General features: G+C 35.8%; 2 protein-coding genes across 6 annotated transcripts in view; one reads left to right on the top strand and one right to left on the bottom strand.

The window, feature by feature from the left end:
- USO1 (USO1 vesicle transport factor) overlaps positions 1–608 on the bottom strand; it is a 59268-nt gene extending 58660 nt beyond the window's left edge. The window contains exon 1 of one of the 2 annotated variants that reach the window (XM_014068158.2): positions 451–608. In XM_014068158.2, coding sequence (XP_013923633.2) covers positions 451–516 — 66 coding nt within the window. In that variant the 5' untranslated portion in view covers positions 517–608. The remainder of the gene's footprint in view (positions 1–450) is intronic. The other variant, XM_014068175.2, reaches the window with a different exon arrangement.
- Positions 609–5065: 4457 nt separating this feature from the next.
- The window catches only part of G3BP2 (G3BP stress granule assembly factor 2), a 44349-nt gene continuing 35794 nt past the window's right edge, over positions 5066–13620 (top strand). The window contains exons 1-2 of one of the 4 annotated variants that reach the window (XM_087713343.1): positions 5066–5171; positions 11300–11415. In XM_087713343.1, coding sequence (XP_087569469.1) covers positions 11321–11415 — 95 coding nt within the window. In that variant the 5' untranslated portion in view covers positions 5066–5171; positions 11300–11320. Of the gene's footprint in view, positions 5219–6001; positions 6099–11299; positions 11416–13620 lie in introns of those variants that run through there. The other 3 variants (XM_087713344.1, XM_087713345.1, XM_014068192.2) reach the window with 3 other exon arrangements.

Genomic DNA, 13620 nt, shown 5'->3' with positions numbered 1-13620 from the left:
GATTTATATTTTATAAGGGGGTGACTGCAACACTGATCCTCAGCTTACAGAAGCTAAGGTGACAAATTAAGGAAAATAGATGGAAATGGCTGAAATTGACCTCATCTGCTCATTGTTTTTCAAAGATATACTTATTGTACTAAATACAATATTTACCAGGCTTTATCACCCCAGTGTTTCATTGTGATATATTTTGCTTACATGGACACAACCTCTTTTACGTATTATTATAAAGAAACAGGTACAACACAAATGGATTACTTCGAAGATATATCCACCCTCAAAGCTTCTGTCAAAGCTCTGCAAAAACAGCGAAATCGCCACGCAGTTTGCTAAGGGGATAACGTGGGTCTGTGAAGCAGGGCTTTTACCGGGAAGAGGGTCCTACGACTCACCATGCAGAGAAAAGAGTCCTAAACCGGACTTTCTTTGCCAGACTGTCCAACTTACCGTATCAGCACCGGACGGCTGAGGTCCAGGGCTCTGACCGCCCATGACGCCCCGTAAGAAGTTCATCTTGTTACCGTGGTCGCTCTCCCACAGATCCTTAGGCCGCGATACCCCACTACGTCCCCGTCAACAACCGTCAGCATTAACTCCAATGCGCTTGCGCCAAGACGTGGCACCACGGTAGTCACCATAGAGATAGAAACTAGTAGTTGATAGACGGAACTTCCGTTTTCAGTAGATCTTTCTAATCTTCTCCCAGTGGATTGTAGTATGCGGTGTAAAGCATCTGAGTTTTAGTCAAATTCCGAACGCGCAACCCTCTAAAAAGCAGAACACTAGGCTTTTACGTTGTTTTTCATCGTTTTAGATATTCAGTACTTAAAATGCAATCAAACCAATGGAAAGCAGGGCGGTTTTGCCACTAAATTCTGAATTCCATATTTGGTTACGAAGGAAAGCATTGGAACAAGATCAATGAAGGTTGAACTTTTCTATAATTCAAGGGATATTTTTAATAACGATCTGGCAAACAGAAATTCAAACTAGCCCCACATCATGTCTCAAAATGTTATTCTTAAATTGTTGCCCTAAAACATTGAGGTGACACACCATGTGCAAAACGGGAGACAAATGGTTTTAAAAGTTAAAAACTAAAATTTTGAAGTTCAGTCTCTGAACTAATCATGATATCTTGAATTCTCCATTAATTTTGGTGGGCAATTCTGAGGAAGGGAAAATGTCTTTCATGCGAAGAGATGAAATACTATAAATATTAACGTCCAAGCAAAAAAGACAAAAAAAAAAACCCTCTGTAAATGATGTGAAACAATTCAAGAATGATGAAGCAATAAGAGATAGTTATAACTGAAACAACACTAAAATATTTTTATTTTTTATTTTTAGCAGAGTTGGAAGGGACCTTGGAGGTCTTCTAGTCCAACCCCCTGCCTAGGCAGGAAACCCTATACCATGTAACCTATATAAATAAGGTTAGTTTATCCAGTATGAATATGCAGATCAATTATGTCATAGTGCTGATTATATTGGTAGTTAATTTTAGATAGGTTGTGTGAGGAAACAAGAATATGAATCTGAAAATTAATGTATTAAAAATCAAGGTAGTTGTATTTGACAGGAACATGAAGAGTTTCAATTTACACAGAAATAATGAAAAATTATCAAGTAAATTAACTTGTATTCCTCAATAAAAATGTTTACTAAAGAAATACCTAGATATGTCAATCTGATAAAAGGGAGTGGATATTATGTAATTTGTTACAGGGAATGAACATTGAAATAAGGGAAAATAGAACACAATTATAGGCCTGGAAGGGAGACCCAACCCCCTGATCAAGGCAGACCTCCTAACATCCCTGTCACTTAGTTATCCAGTCTATATTTGAAAACCTCCAGTGATGGAGCACCCACAATTCTGGGAGGTAAGCTATTCCACAGATAAATTGTTCTGTCAGAAAACGTATCCTAGGTTGGATCTCTCTTTAAGAAGCTTGCACCCATTACTTCTCATCCTACATCTTTTGCCTTGGAGAATACATTAGTTCCATCTTCCCTGTGAAAGCCCCTCAAATATTGGAAAACTGTATAAGAAGTGCTTCTGTTTATTCTTATTTGTAATTAAAAGTTGAATAAAACAGCAGAAACATTAAACTAAAATGAAGTAGAAATAGGAAATTACGAGGTAAAGCAAAGGTTCTTTTAATTATACCCAATTTGGTGGGGTCAATACAAAAGAGCCAACACAAAACATTCACAAGCTATTTGTCACTATACTACTTTTTTCATTGCTATAACTATACCTTGTGAGTTTTACTACTACTACTCCTGTCCCACTACTCTTCGAATATGTTAGAGAAAATTATTACTTTCAGGCTTCTTTACTCCCACCCCTCCCAATATCACACCAGCTGTTTCTCAGCGCCACTTTTCTAGATAAAGTTACAGTGCTCGCTAGGGAAAGAGTTTAAAAAGGACAGCAGCAGTACAGGTGCTAGCCATTTTCTAGTCAGCTCTTCTCTTGCAGGCAGAATGGAAAAGCGCAAAGTAAGTGAATTGTTTGTCCTCAATAAGGAAATATCTAGATAAGTTAATTTGGTAGAACAGAGTGAGTACTATGTAGTTTGTTGCTAGGAATGAATGTTGAAACAAAGGGAAATGGGAGTGCATAAGAATCTTCTGTATAGCAGTATATTTTTATTTGTAATTGAAAGTTGAATATATCAAAAACACTACATTAAAATGAAATAGAAATAAGTTAATTAGGAAATGTGTCTGGTAAAGCAATAAAATTATGGGTTCAGAGAAAGAAAACTAAATGATTGGCTAGAGGTGAGAATTTTAAGGAACAAAAGATGGTGTATGAAGTTATAAATGATATAAGCAAAGAGTTGCAAAAAAAGTGGTAGGGAAAGAGAGAAAATGTTATTTTAAAGCAAGTACAATTAAATAGAATAGCTGCCTTTACAGTGTGGAAAACAATTTTTAAAAAAAAAACTGGAACAGATAAATACAATTTTAGGTGACCTCTGTAATTGGTGACTGCTAGTGAGACAAAGGTTGCATCTTGAGATGTCCTTTAAAATTGGCAAATGGGACATTTTTGTGCCACAGCTAGTGGATGTTATTATCTGTGTCTTGGACTAGTGCACACAGAAAGCATGGCAGTTACACTTGAGAAACTTTATTAGTGTGCTTATTAGTGTGCAAATGTTGATATACAGAAAGGTCTAGTTATTTAGAGGTAAAGAAAATAAATTGAGTTATTTTCCTCATAATAATGCCATTTCTACAATCTGCTAGCCAGGTTTTGGAAGCAGAAATGGTGAAAGAAAATTTAAAACAGTTTATAGGTTGAGCACCAAATAGTTCCACAGAAGTCAACTAAGTCCCATGGTAAGCAGCAGGAGAAACTTGAATGAACAGTTAGGGAGCAGGGAGCAAAGAGGCAGGTCTTGAGCAGTTTGGATATAACCTGATAAAGCCATATAATGCCACTTCATAAAGTGTTATGCCATCTCCAGCACTCACCTTTCTTTAGCTAAAATATGATTTTGGACTTGGCACTCTCCCAAGATCATATTCTGAATCAGCAACTACTAGCAATTAGTAATTGTCTGCACTGAGAGACAGCTGGCAGCCTGTTGCTTTATGAACTGCAGGCGGAGAGTCCACCTGATTCTCCTTTTTAGCCTCACAATCAGAGAAATTAAGAGTCAATAACAGTTGGATATGAAGATGAGCCAATTTCAGTAAAATTGTGGTAAAGCTGCAAAAATCTAATGGATGGAAGTAAGCAAGGAAGAGGCATATCAAGAGAAAAAGAAGTGAAAGGGAGACAAATCTCATTCTCCCTGTTGCTTTTACTTATTCCCCCCCCCCCCAAGGTGAATGCTGAAGGATTTGGGTTGGAAAGTGGAAATATTCCTAATAATACACACTCACCCTACAAAGATGTTTCACAAAATTATACCTCAAAAAGCATGTTTCTCCCTCACCCTGTTATATTCCCATCACTCCAATGCTTGTTGGGAGTCCTTAACACTTGCTTCACTTCAGCTTCAGTGAAATAGACTAAGGGCAATACACAGAGTACGATTATGCAATGTCTTCTTTTGCGTAGAATTTGGGTGGCTTTCTCTCTCCTTGATGGGTCCAATTCAATGAACAGATGTCTATGGTAGTCCCCTGAATCAAATGCTTCCCTTTTAGGTGGGTGAGTCACTCCATCCTGTTTTTCCCTCATAACTCCTCTGGTACACCTGTAAACTCAGCCATGCCATAAAGTTAAAGTCACTCATAATCTGATCTATTTTAGGGAATAATGTACTTTTAAAAATAATTATGGACATATTGGAAGAATCTTTTGAAGTAGGTAGCTACAAAAATAGCAGGTAATAGCAATTTCTTTAAAAAAATTATTTCTGGACTGCTGTGGTTTATTCTGAAATGACCCTGAGTATAATTGGATTTATAAAATTGCACTACTGTATGAGTTTCACTTCTAAAATGCTGTAATCTGTTTTTGTATTTATAAAATATTCAATTTTGAGGGGGATTTTCCTCAGGCCTTTGGATAATAAACAGAACGGGTAAAGCTACAGGATTTCAGGATATGATAATTTCAAAGCACTACAAAGATAGAGGTCTTTAAATTGATTAGAATTACGGTTTCAAGAATAATTCCATTTTGCCTGCCCAGATATGAAAAAAAATCCTGATCAGAACCGGAAATGAGGTTTGTGCAGGGTTTTTTTTAATGTCTCTCGGAAGAAGGGAATAACAGAAACCGTTCTCAAAGGACGTTAATAGCACGCAGACTCCTGATTGTTTGCAGCTGAAACAGAAATTCTTGCCTCTGGAAAACAGCGGAGGAAGGAATTCAAATGTAGATAACATAAGCAGCGCGGGAGAGAACCAGAATTTCCGGTCAAACTTAAAACCTGCTATTATCCCGTTAATTTAAAACTAGCATCTTTTTTGCTATCGCTCTAGCGGCCCCTGGTGGTAATGGCGACCCCGCCCACATCTGGCCACTTGTGAAGGCTGCGCGCGCCGCGCGCTCGTCCCTCCCCGCCGAGGGCGCGCTAGAGACATCCGGTTCCGCCCCGTATCACCGTGAAGGAGGGACGCGCGGCATCAGTCGCTCCTCCCTGTGCCTTTGCCTGGGAGCGAACCGGACCCTGAGCCCGAAGAGAGTGTTGTAGGTGGGTAACGGAGTAAGATAGGATGAGAAGGCCTTCCCCGGGAAGAGGTGACTTCTTTTCCTTTGGGAGTATCGGGATGTTATCTATACAAATCAGAGCAGGTTCTCTTGCTGGGGCGCTTTTCATTAAGGAAAAACAGGGATGTTGGGGGGATGGGGGGAGAGTGGGGGAGCTGCTGTCAATAGCACGCAGGCTATTGCGTGCTATTGGTGTAAGGAATTTAGGAAAAGGTTAATCTTACTCTTTCCTTAAAAAAAAAAGACCACAAAGGAGAAAACAGAAATTCAAAGCTCCCTTAAACAGTTTCTAGCATATCTGGAGCTGGCCTTTGAAAGCCATCAGAGTATGTTGCCTACAGAATACATGCAAGCATACTCAGATAGCTTAAAGACCCTTTATTAAATTTTATAATGCAAGTCTTCTAATCAAGGAGAACAGCCATATAAGGTAAATCAGTATTGGGTAATACTGTGGATTTATTATTGGTGGGTAGCTGCTGACCACTGTACTATGCAAACTCATTTCACCAGGGGAACAGATATTGTGCACTTATATACCTGGTTACACAGCTAGGAGTTGCTTCCTAAGTATGTTGCCATATATGCTGAAACACACATTGCTTGAATACTTTTTCTTTTCTCTATAAATATAATAATTTAGTGAGCAATAGAACTAATCCTAATAAGATGACATTATGAAGATTCAGAAAGAGTTGATTTTGAATGAAATTTTGTTAAGAGTGATTGTAACCACAGTGCTCTTTAAAAGTCTCCTAATGGTTCTTGTTTTTATTACACTGAGATGGAAATAGATACAACTACTGTACTACAAACCCTTAGCAGGCAAGTAACAGAATTGGACAAACCTATTTTGCATGCATGCTTGGTTTTCCAGCAGCCATGGCAAAAGGAAAGAAGAAGAAAAAAGGTAAATTAACACGTTTGCCACACAACCACTGTAACTGAAAAAACATGAACATTAACAAAACATTTCTCATTTCTCTTTATAGACCTAGCTCCATATTGTCAATGAAAGCATTTTATGAGGTGTTCTTTTGCTCCTCAACTTCGTCTCTTTAAAATTTGAAATTGTTAAGATATATATGGAGAAAGGAGAATCCTTAGCATGATCTATAATATGTGTAAGGAAATGAACTATCACTCCTTATCTTTTGTCATAGTGTTTCTATAATACAGCAAAGTTCTCCAATATTTAATCTCCCTTGCCTGCACTGCAAAGACAGAAATTCTGTGGAATAGGAGTATCATGGTGTATTCTGTGGAATAATGCTACATGACAACACTTTTTTTGTACCTGTATAGTTCTGGGACAAGGATTGTCTTTCTTCTGCATCTACTGTAGGGTCAGTATTGTAGAGAGCTAACAAGAAATAGCAATATTGAAAGGATCATAATTTTGTCTGATACTTGCAATGCATATAAAGTAAGTTATAGAATTTACCAATAAAGTTTTCCTGGATATGAAGTTCAAACAACATTCACCACAGTCCCTTTCTGGCTACTATATCCTTTAGGAGAGAGAAGAGTTTAATTTGCACAGTTAAGCAAAGATAGATAGATAGATGGATGGGAGACCAACAGACAGACAGTTTTTCTGCAACAAGACATTTTACAGGTAAATGATCAATGTTCTTTGCTATTAATGGATATAGGGAGTGATATAGGCTTATGGTTTGAGATTCTTTTGGCTATGGTCTGAACTTGCAAGGAACAGTTCTAGCAATATGTGACACAGCATTAATGTTTGCAAACTAATGGACAGCTGTTTGCTAAATCTTTTCCAGATTTTGATGAGCTAATTGAACTGATACAGTGTTCAATTGAATAAGTGTACTGTTTTAAGACTGATAGAATCAAGCAATAACATCCTTATGTACCACACAGATATTACAATGTGAGATTCTCCAGTGAAAATGATTTCTCTCAGATGGTTTTTTTGACCACTTCCACATTCTAATTGGCATAGTTTTAGGCAATTATTTCCACAGGATTCTTGGACTCATGGGACAAGAGTTTCTGATTTTCCTTTGTTTTAAGGAAATCAGTGTTATCACATGCAGGGCATTTCAGAAAATTTTAGTGGCTTTTACTACCGTTGAGACAAATCTCTATTTACAAAGTTTCTTTCTTGCGGATTTTTTCTGCAAGTAGTATTTGATATGCTGGTTCTGCTTACATAGCAACAGTTGGGTGCAGCATTTAGTTACTTCATAAAGATCATGAGTGCAGTAATTTTCACTTCTGTAAGCTGATAGTCTTTGAGGGCTAGAAAGTGTGCCATCACGTTAAAATGGCTTCCATTTAAGAGTTTAAAGCAAATTAATCTAATCTAATCTGGCCTTGTTCATAATTGATTATTCTTAAATCTGCCCTTTATATATCTCTTACAATCCCTATCTCATTTTGAGAGTGATACATCTCTAGTAATCCAGGAATGAACCTTAATAATAGATAAAGAAGGGTTCAATATTATTGTCTATTACAAGCCTTGAAATATATCTGGATAAGTTCAATTTGAAGTATATGCATCCCTTTCTTACGGTGTTTGTGTATGTAGCTCCTTTCTTCTTGTTTTGATTGCAACTGCATGGGACTATGATACAGCCTTCTTCCATTTACTTTCTAATTGCAGCTAAATCTAATAGAAAATAGAAAACATGCAAATTCCCATGTGCAGTTCCATTTTCAGAGCCATTTTTAGTAGTTATTTTAAAATGTTTCATTTTGCATTTCTTAAATTTTTTTTCAAAAACTAAGATTTTCCTTATACTCTATAGCAATTAATCAGTTTTTATAATTATAAAATTGAGATAATAAAACATGCCTATTCTTTCTTACCAAGATTCTTAAAAACAGTAAATTTAGACTAAAGAATTGAACATTATTATATAATCTATAAATTCATTGCAAGTAGAAACTTAGTTTTGAAAGTGAGTAAGAAATTTGGATGAGTGGAGTAAGCTATTGACTGTATATTGATTCATGAGTTTGAAAAAATCTGAAATTTATTGGGAATCATTGTTCTTACAAAACACTGGACTTCAGTAACTAATAAATTCAAACAAATATAAATAATTGACTATTACATAGGAATTTAGTCAACATTGTACTATACTCAGAATATTTAATCAGAATGAGAAATTATTTTTTTATTTCCAGTGATGAAATCAAATGTTTTCTGTTGCTGGTATTATTTGTTGCTGTTAGGTTATTGGGGGATGGGGGAAGGGTTGACTTATGAGGTTCTGGATTTTGTTCCCAATGTCCATTTTCAGTTGCACTGTTCGGAATTATCGAAGTATCTAAATATTTAAAGATAATGAAGTTTTGTAGATATTGCTCAAGAGGCATCCAAACAATTGTAATGAAATACTTTTCTGCCTCTTGGGAAAATGTAAGTCAAAAATACTCAGAGCGGTCTCTATTTCCTTTGGTATGATATATAGTGGTCAAAACAAATAACAATGTGACCCATTACAAATCAGACATGTACAATATCTTCTGAGAGCTCTGCGTATAGTAATTAGACACATTTTTAACCTGCATATGCATTTCAGTCTGTAATTCTACACTACTGCAGTAAGTTTAAAATAATTTTGTAAGCATTTCTGTCATTTTAAAGCTTCCTCAAATTTAAATATCCTGAATTACAAAAATAATTTTAAATATTTTTAGCACAAACTGCTAAGCTTTATGCAAAACTTGACAACTTTTAGAAGTTGTACAGCAAAGTTTGTCTGAATTTTCATGAACTACAATAAATCAATTGCAATTTACTATATTTCTTAAACATTGCAAATTTTTTACAATAGTATAGTATAGTATGCTATAGTAGAGCATTAACGGAAAGAATCAGTTTCTCTTCTAGATTCTTAATATTTTTGTATTACAATAATACAAAATGTTAACATCTGTTCAAATATATAGAATCTTGTGTGACTCCATTGTGAAGATTATTTGATTCTATTTCTTAATTTTATTCTGTTGAAAAAGTGTTAAATGTTTAACATTCTATTCAAATGGGAGTGTAATAGATATTTACCAGAAGATGTTTTTAAGAATCCTGAATCTTTAAATTCCGTGTAAAAAACAGAAATTACCAAACTGTCAGTTAAAATAAATTTGAAATATTTGTTGCAAGGGCCATATTTGCAGAGACAAGGAAATGCTTGACTACAATATTATGTTCCTATAAACTTCAAAGTAATCTTATTAACTAAATCATAAATGTTAAAAAAAATTGAACTGTAGATTACTGGCAGTTCGTATTCTACAACCACAATGGAGCCAAAATTTCTGTTGCTAAGCAAGATAGTTGTTAAGTGATTTTTGCCCCATTTTATGGCCTTTCTTTCCAGTTGTTCATTGCAGTTAAGTTAGTAATACAGTTGTTAAGTGAATGTGACTTTCCCATTGATTTCTCTTATTAGAAAGTCACAAAAGATAATCGTGTGACCCCAGGACACTACAATTGTTATAAATATGAGCCAATTGCCCTGTGTTTTAATTTTGATCACATGACCATGGGGATGCTTCATAGGCTGGAAAAACGATCAGAAGTTGCTTTTTTCAGTGCTCTTGTAACGTTGAACGACCATTAAACAAATGGTTGTAAGTCTAGACTACCTGAATACAAATTTTGGATAATTAATCTGTAAATGTTTATTGAAAAATTCCATAATGCTCAATGGAGACTTTATCCTTTGCCCTCTTAAGTTTCAAGTAACTTCTGTTACAGTTAGGTATTGGACTAGGACTGGAGAGATACAACCAATTAGAATAGAGCTGGAAAGGATCTTGGAAGTCTTCCAGGGCAACCTGGAAAAAGATGATTAGAGAGCTGGAAGCTAAAACATATGATAAACTGTTGCAAAACTAGGCTTGTCTAGTCTAATGAACAGAATTCAATTTCAATTCAAAATAGTTCAAAGGAGCCTTTGAGATCTTCCTGTCCAACCCCTTGCTATACCATTTCAGGCAAGTGGCTCTCCAGTCTTTTCTTAAAAATTTCCAGTGATGAAGTACTACAACTTCACCTGTTCCACTGGTTATTGTCCTCACTGTTAGGAAGTTTCTACTTAACTCCATATTGCTTCTCTCCTTGATTAGTTTCCACCCATTGTTTCTTGTCTCGCTTTTTGGTGCTTTTGAAAATAAGTTGACCCTTTCTTCTTTGTGGCAGCCCCTCAAATACTGGAACACTGCTATCATGTCGCCCCTAGTCATTCTTTTCTTTGACTAGTCATATCCAATTCCTGCAACCGTTCTTCATATGTTTTTGCCTGCAGGCCTTTAATCATCTTAGTTGCTCTTTTTTGCATTTTCCAAAGTCTCAACATCTTTTTTGTAATGTGACCAAAACTGAACAGGTGTAAACTTACTAAGTTTTTATAAAGTGGTACTAATACTTGATGCGATTTTAATCTTATGTCTGTTTATACAACCAAGGATTTTATTAGCTTTTTTTGGCAGTGGCTGCACACTGCTGGCTCATGTTTAAGTGATCATCCACTAGGACTCCAAGATCCCTCTCACAATTACTATTTTTGAGCCAGGTGCCGCCTAATCTGTACTTGTACATTTTTCTGCCTAGGGGTAAAACCTTTCTTTTTTCCACATTAAATTTCATTTTGGATAAGGTTTCTTATTTAAGTCTGTCAAGATCTTTCTGGATCCTGAACTTGTCTTCTGGAGTATTGGTTATTCCTGGCAACTTATCATCTGCAAATTTTATGAGTTCCTTTTCTATTCCCTCATCTAAGTCTGATTCAAATCCAGATTCAAAATCTACTCTTGTCTGTAAAAAGTCACTGGGTAACTTCAGTCTATATTTTTCAACCTAGTCTACAAGAGTATTGCAGTATAGGCTGCCTTCAACTGTTGGGAGAAAGGTAAGTGTAAATTTAATAAATAAAATTCAAAGAGGTTTGCATGGGATTGGATTATTAGATGTACTGACTGGTCACTAAGGTCTTCATGCTGCAGCCTGAAAGAAAATATTTCTCTTTTTGTTTTGAAAGCTTTTAAAATATTTTCAAAATTATATTACATTTAAAATTAATTATTTTGAAGCATGTTTCTTATATAGATATTCTTCCTCTATTGCAGCCTTTGACGTTTACCAAAGAAATGGTGATGGAGAAGCCAAGTCCACTGCTTGTAGGGCAAGAGTTTGTGAGACAGTACTATACCCTGCTAAATAAAGCACCAGATTTCTTACACAGGTACTTTCTTTTAAATGTTCTGTGTTTTATGTAATCAAAATCAACTAAGCAGGCTGGATCGATTTATTCATATAATATATCATTGCCTTTAAAATCAATTCAACATGACTTTATGTTTCCTAAGAAATGTTTTGTTATGATCCTTGGATATTTACTGAAAAATGGCCGAAGATCTTTTAAATTAATATTTTTATGTAACTAAATTTGACTAAATGTTATCTGTTCCAAATTTTTGTTTACAGTATTAAGAAAAAAACCCTACAATAAATTATACAAATGTATATATTATCTAAATTTTTAACTCTTAAATTTGCATCAAGTTTATATTCAGTAGTATTCTTTGGAACGAATAAAATAATAAGAAACTTATCATCAAATTATAGAAAGTGGAATTATGTGGGAGAGATAATGTTCTGTTGTGCAGTTTTAACTTTTAAAGGAGTTCACAAAAATAATAAAATAATTTATGTGCCCTGAATTGTTTACAGCTGTGCAGCTTGAAAATTTAATACATTTTAAATATATGTATGAAAAAAAACATACAAAGTGAATGCCATATCATAAAAGTGCCATAAATTGTTGCACATTGAAATAGCACGTAAAAAACTTGAAAAACCTAAAATGCATGTTTTGTATTGATAGAAAAGTCCCTGGAAAACTTTTTCATGGAAGTAAATGCACAAGACAGGGACATGTCATCTCCTAAATGTCAACTATTATTAGTTATGAGTACTAGAATTTAACATGTCATTTAACATATCAGCAATCACAATATACATAATTGTATAGAATGCAATCAAATTTGTGTTGAAGAGCATAGTCAATCATTCAGTTTTTGTTAATGATAATTCGGGGGTATCTACCTAATTTGAAATAGGTATATAACAAGGTATTCGTAGATCATACATTTGTAAATTTGTATTTATAAGTTGCATCTCATAGGGAGGACACTATCCATTTCTGACACAGGAAATTCGGCAGCAAATTTTATTTATTTGTACCCTGCCTTTATTATTTTCACCAATAAACATAACTAGCAATCTGTGAGGTGTGTTGGGCAGAGGGAGAATGACTGGCCCAAGGCCACCCAGCTGGTTTCATGATAAGATGGGATTTGAACTCAGTTTACTAATTTCTAGCCTGGTGCCTTAACCAATAGACCAAACTGGTTCTCAAATGCCAAAATGGGTTTCAAAAACTCTACAGTTTTCAAAGATTCACATAATAAGAATAAAATCAAGGTTTAATTCAGAAAAATATTATAGAAAAAGAAACAAAATAGTACAACAAAAATTATATTTAAATTTAAATAAAATTTAAATAAATATTATTGAATATTTTTAAAAATAAATATTTAATAAAGAGTAAAAAATTTTGTGCCAAAGCTATTTAACTAACAAGCATTTCAAGGTACTTATAAAACTACACCCCTAATCTGAGAGAGGGCAGGCTGCCTAGAAACTGACCAGCACCTCTGCTGCTATTGTCTTGCCTCTTCCCAGCCAAAGCAGGAACCCTTGACTATAAAAGCTATGCTAAGAGAAAGCCCAGGTTTGTATCAAAGTGTGTATCAAAGAAGGAAGGAAATGAGTTTGTGCATGAAATAAAGTAGTGTGATTCAGCTAGAAAGAAATACTTTTCTCCAGTAGTAAAATTCACAAGGAGTTTTAGTTGGAAGAGCAGTAGGAAGATGTGTAGTAGCAGTGAAGAAGAATGGAATAGTGGTACTAGTGAGTACTAGTCTGTGAAGGCTTGCCTGCATGTTGCGTCTAGGAAACTATTTTGTTCTTTTCGTTATCTTGTGTTTTGGAGCCCACTCCAGAAATGCGCATGCCCAAGATGGTGTCCTGTCGCGTTTGAGGAGAGCTTCGGGAGATGATTGTTCTTCTCGGGGCTTGCAGGGGGTACCCTATCCCATCATCACTTCCAGGTCCAGCTATGAGAACTTCCTGGGTCCTTGAGGATACCCTTGAGTTGCGATTCTCTGCCTTGTAGCCAGAGTGAAATGGGGCGGTTAGCGGTGAAAGGAGAATGGAGAGCTTCGGCGGCGGCTGGTGTGGGTGTGCACAGCAGTGGGACACCTGGCCTGGGGTCTCTGCAGCCAGCGTGGGAGTGGTTGGCGGCAGTACGCCGGCCTGGGGTCTCTGCAGCAGCCGTTCCCCACGCCGTGGTGTTATCCCAGTTACTCCCCCCCCCCCTCCACCT

This window comes from Thamnophis sirtalis, unplaced genomic scaffold (assembly GCF_051295495.1).
Source record: "Thamnophis sirtalis isolate CommonGarterSnake01/CBP01778 unplaced genomic scaffold, rThaSir2_p1.2 scaffold_4, whole genome shotgun sequence".
Classification (NCBI taxonomy): domain Eukaryota; kingdom Metazoa; phylum Chordata; class Lepidosauria; order Squamata; family Natricidae; genus Thamnophis; species Thamnophis sirtalis.
The sequence above is the reverse complement of the archived record's forward strand: the minus strand, read 5'-3'. Positions and strand labels throughout refer to the sequence as shown.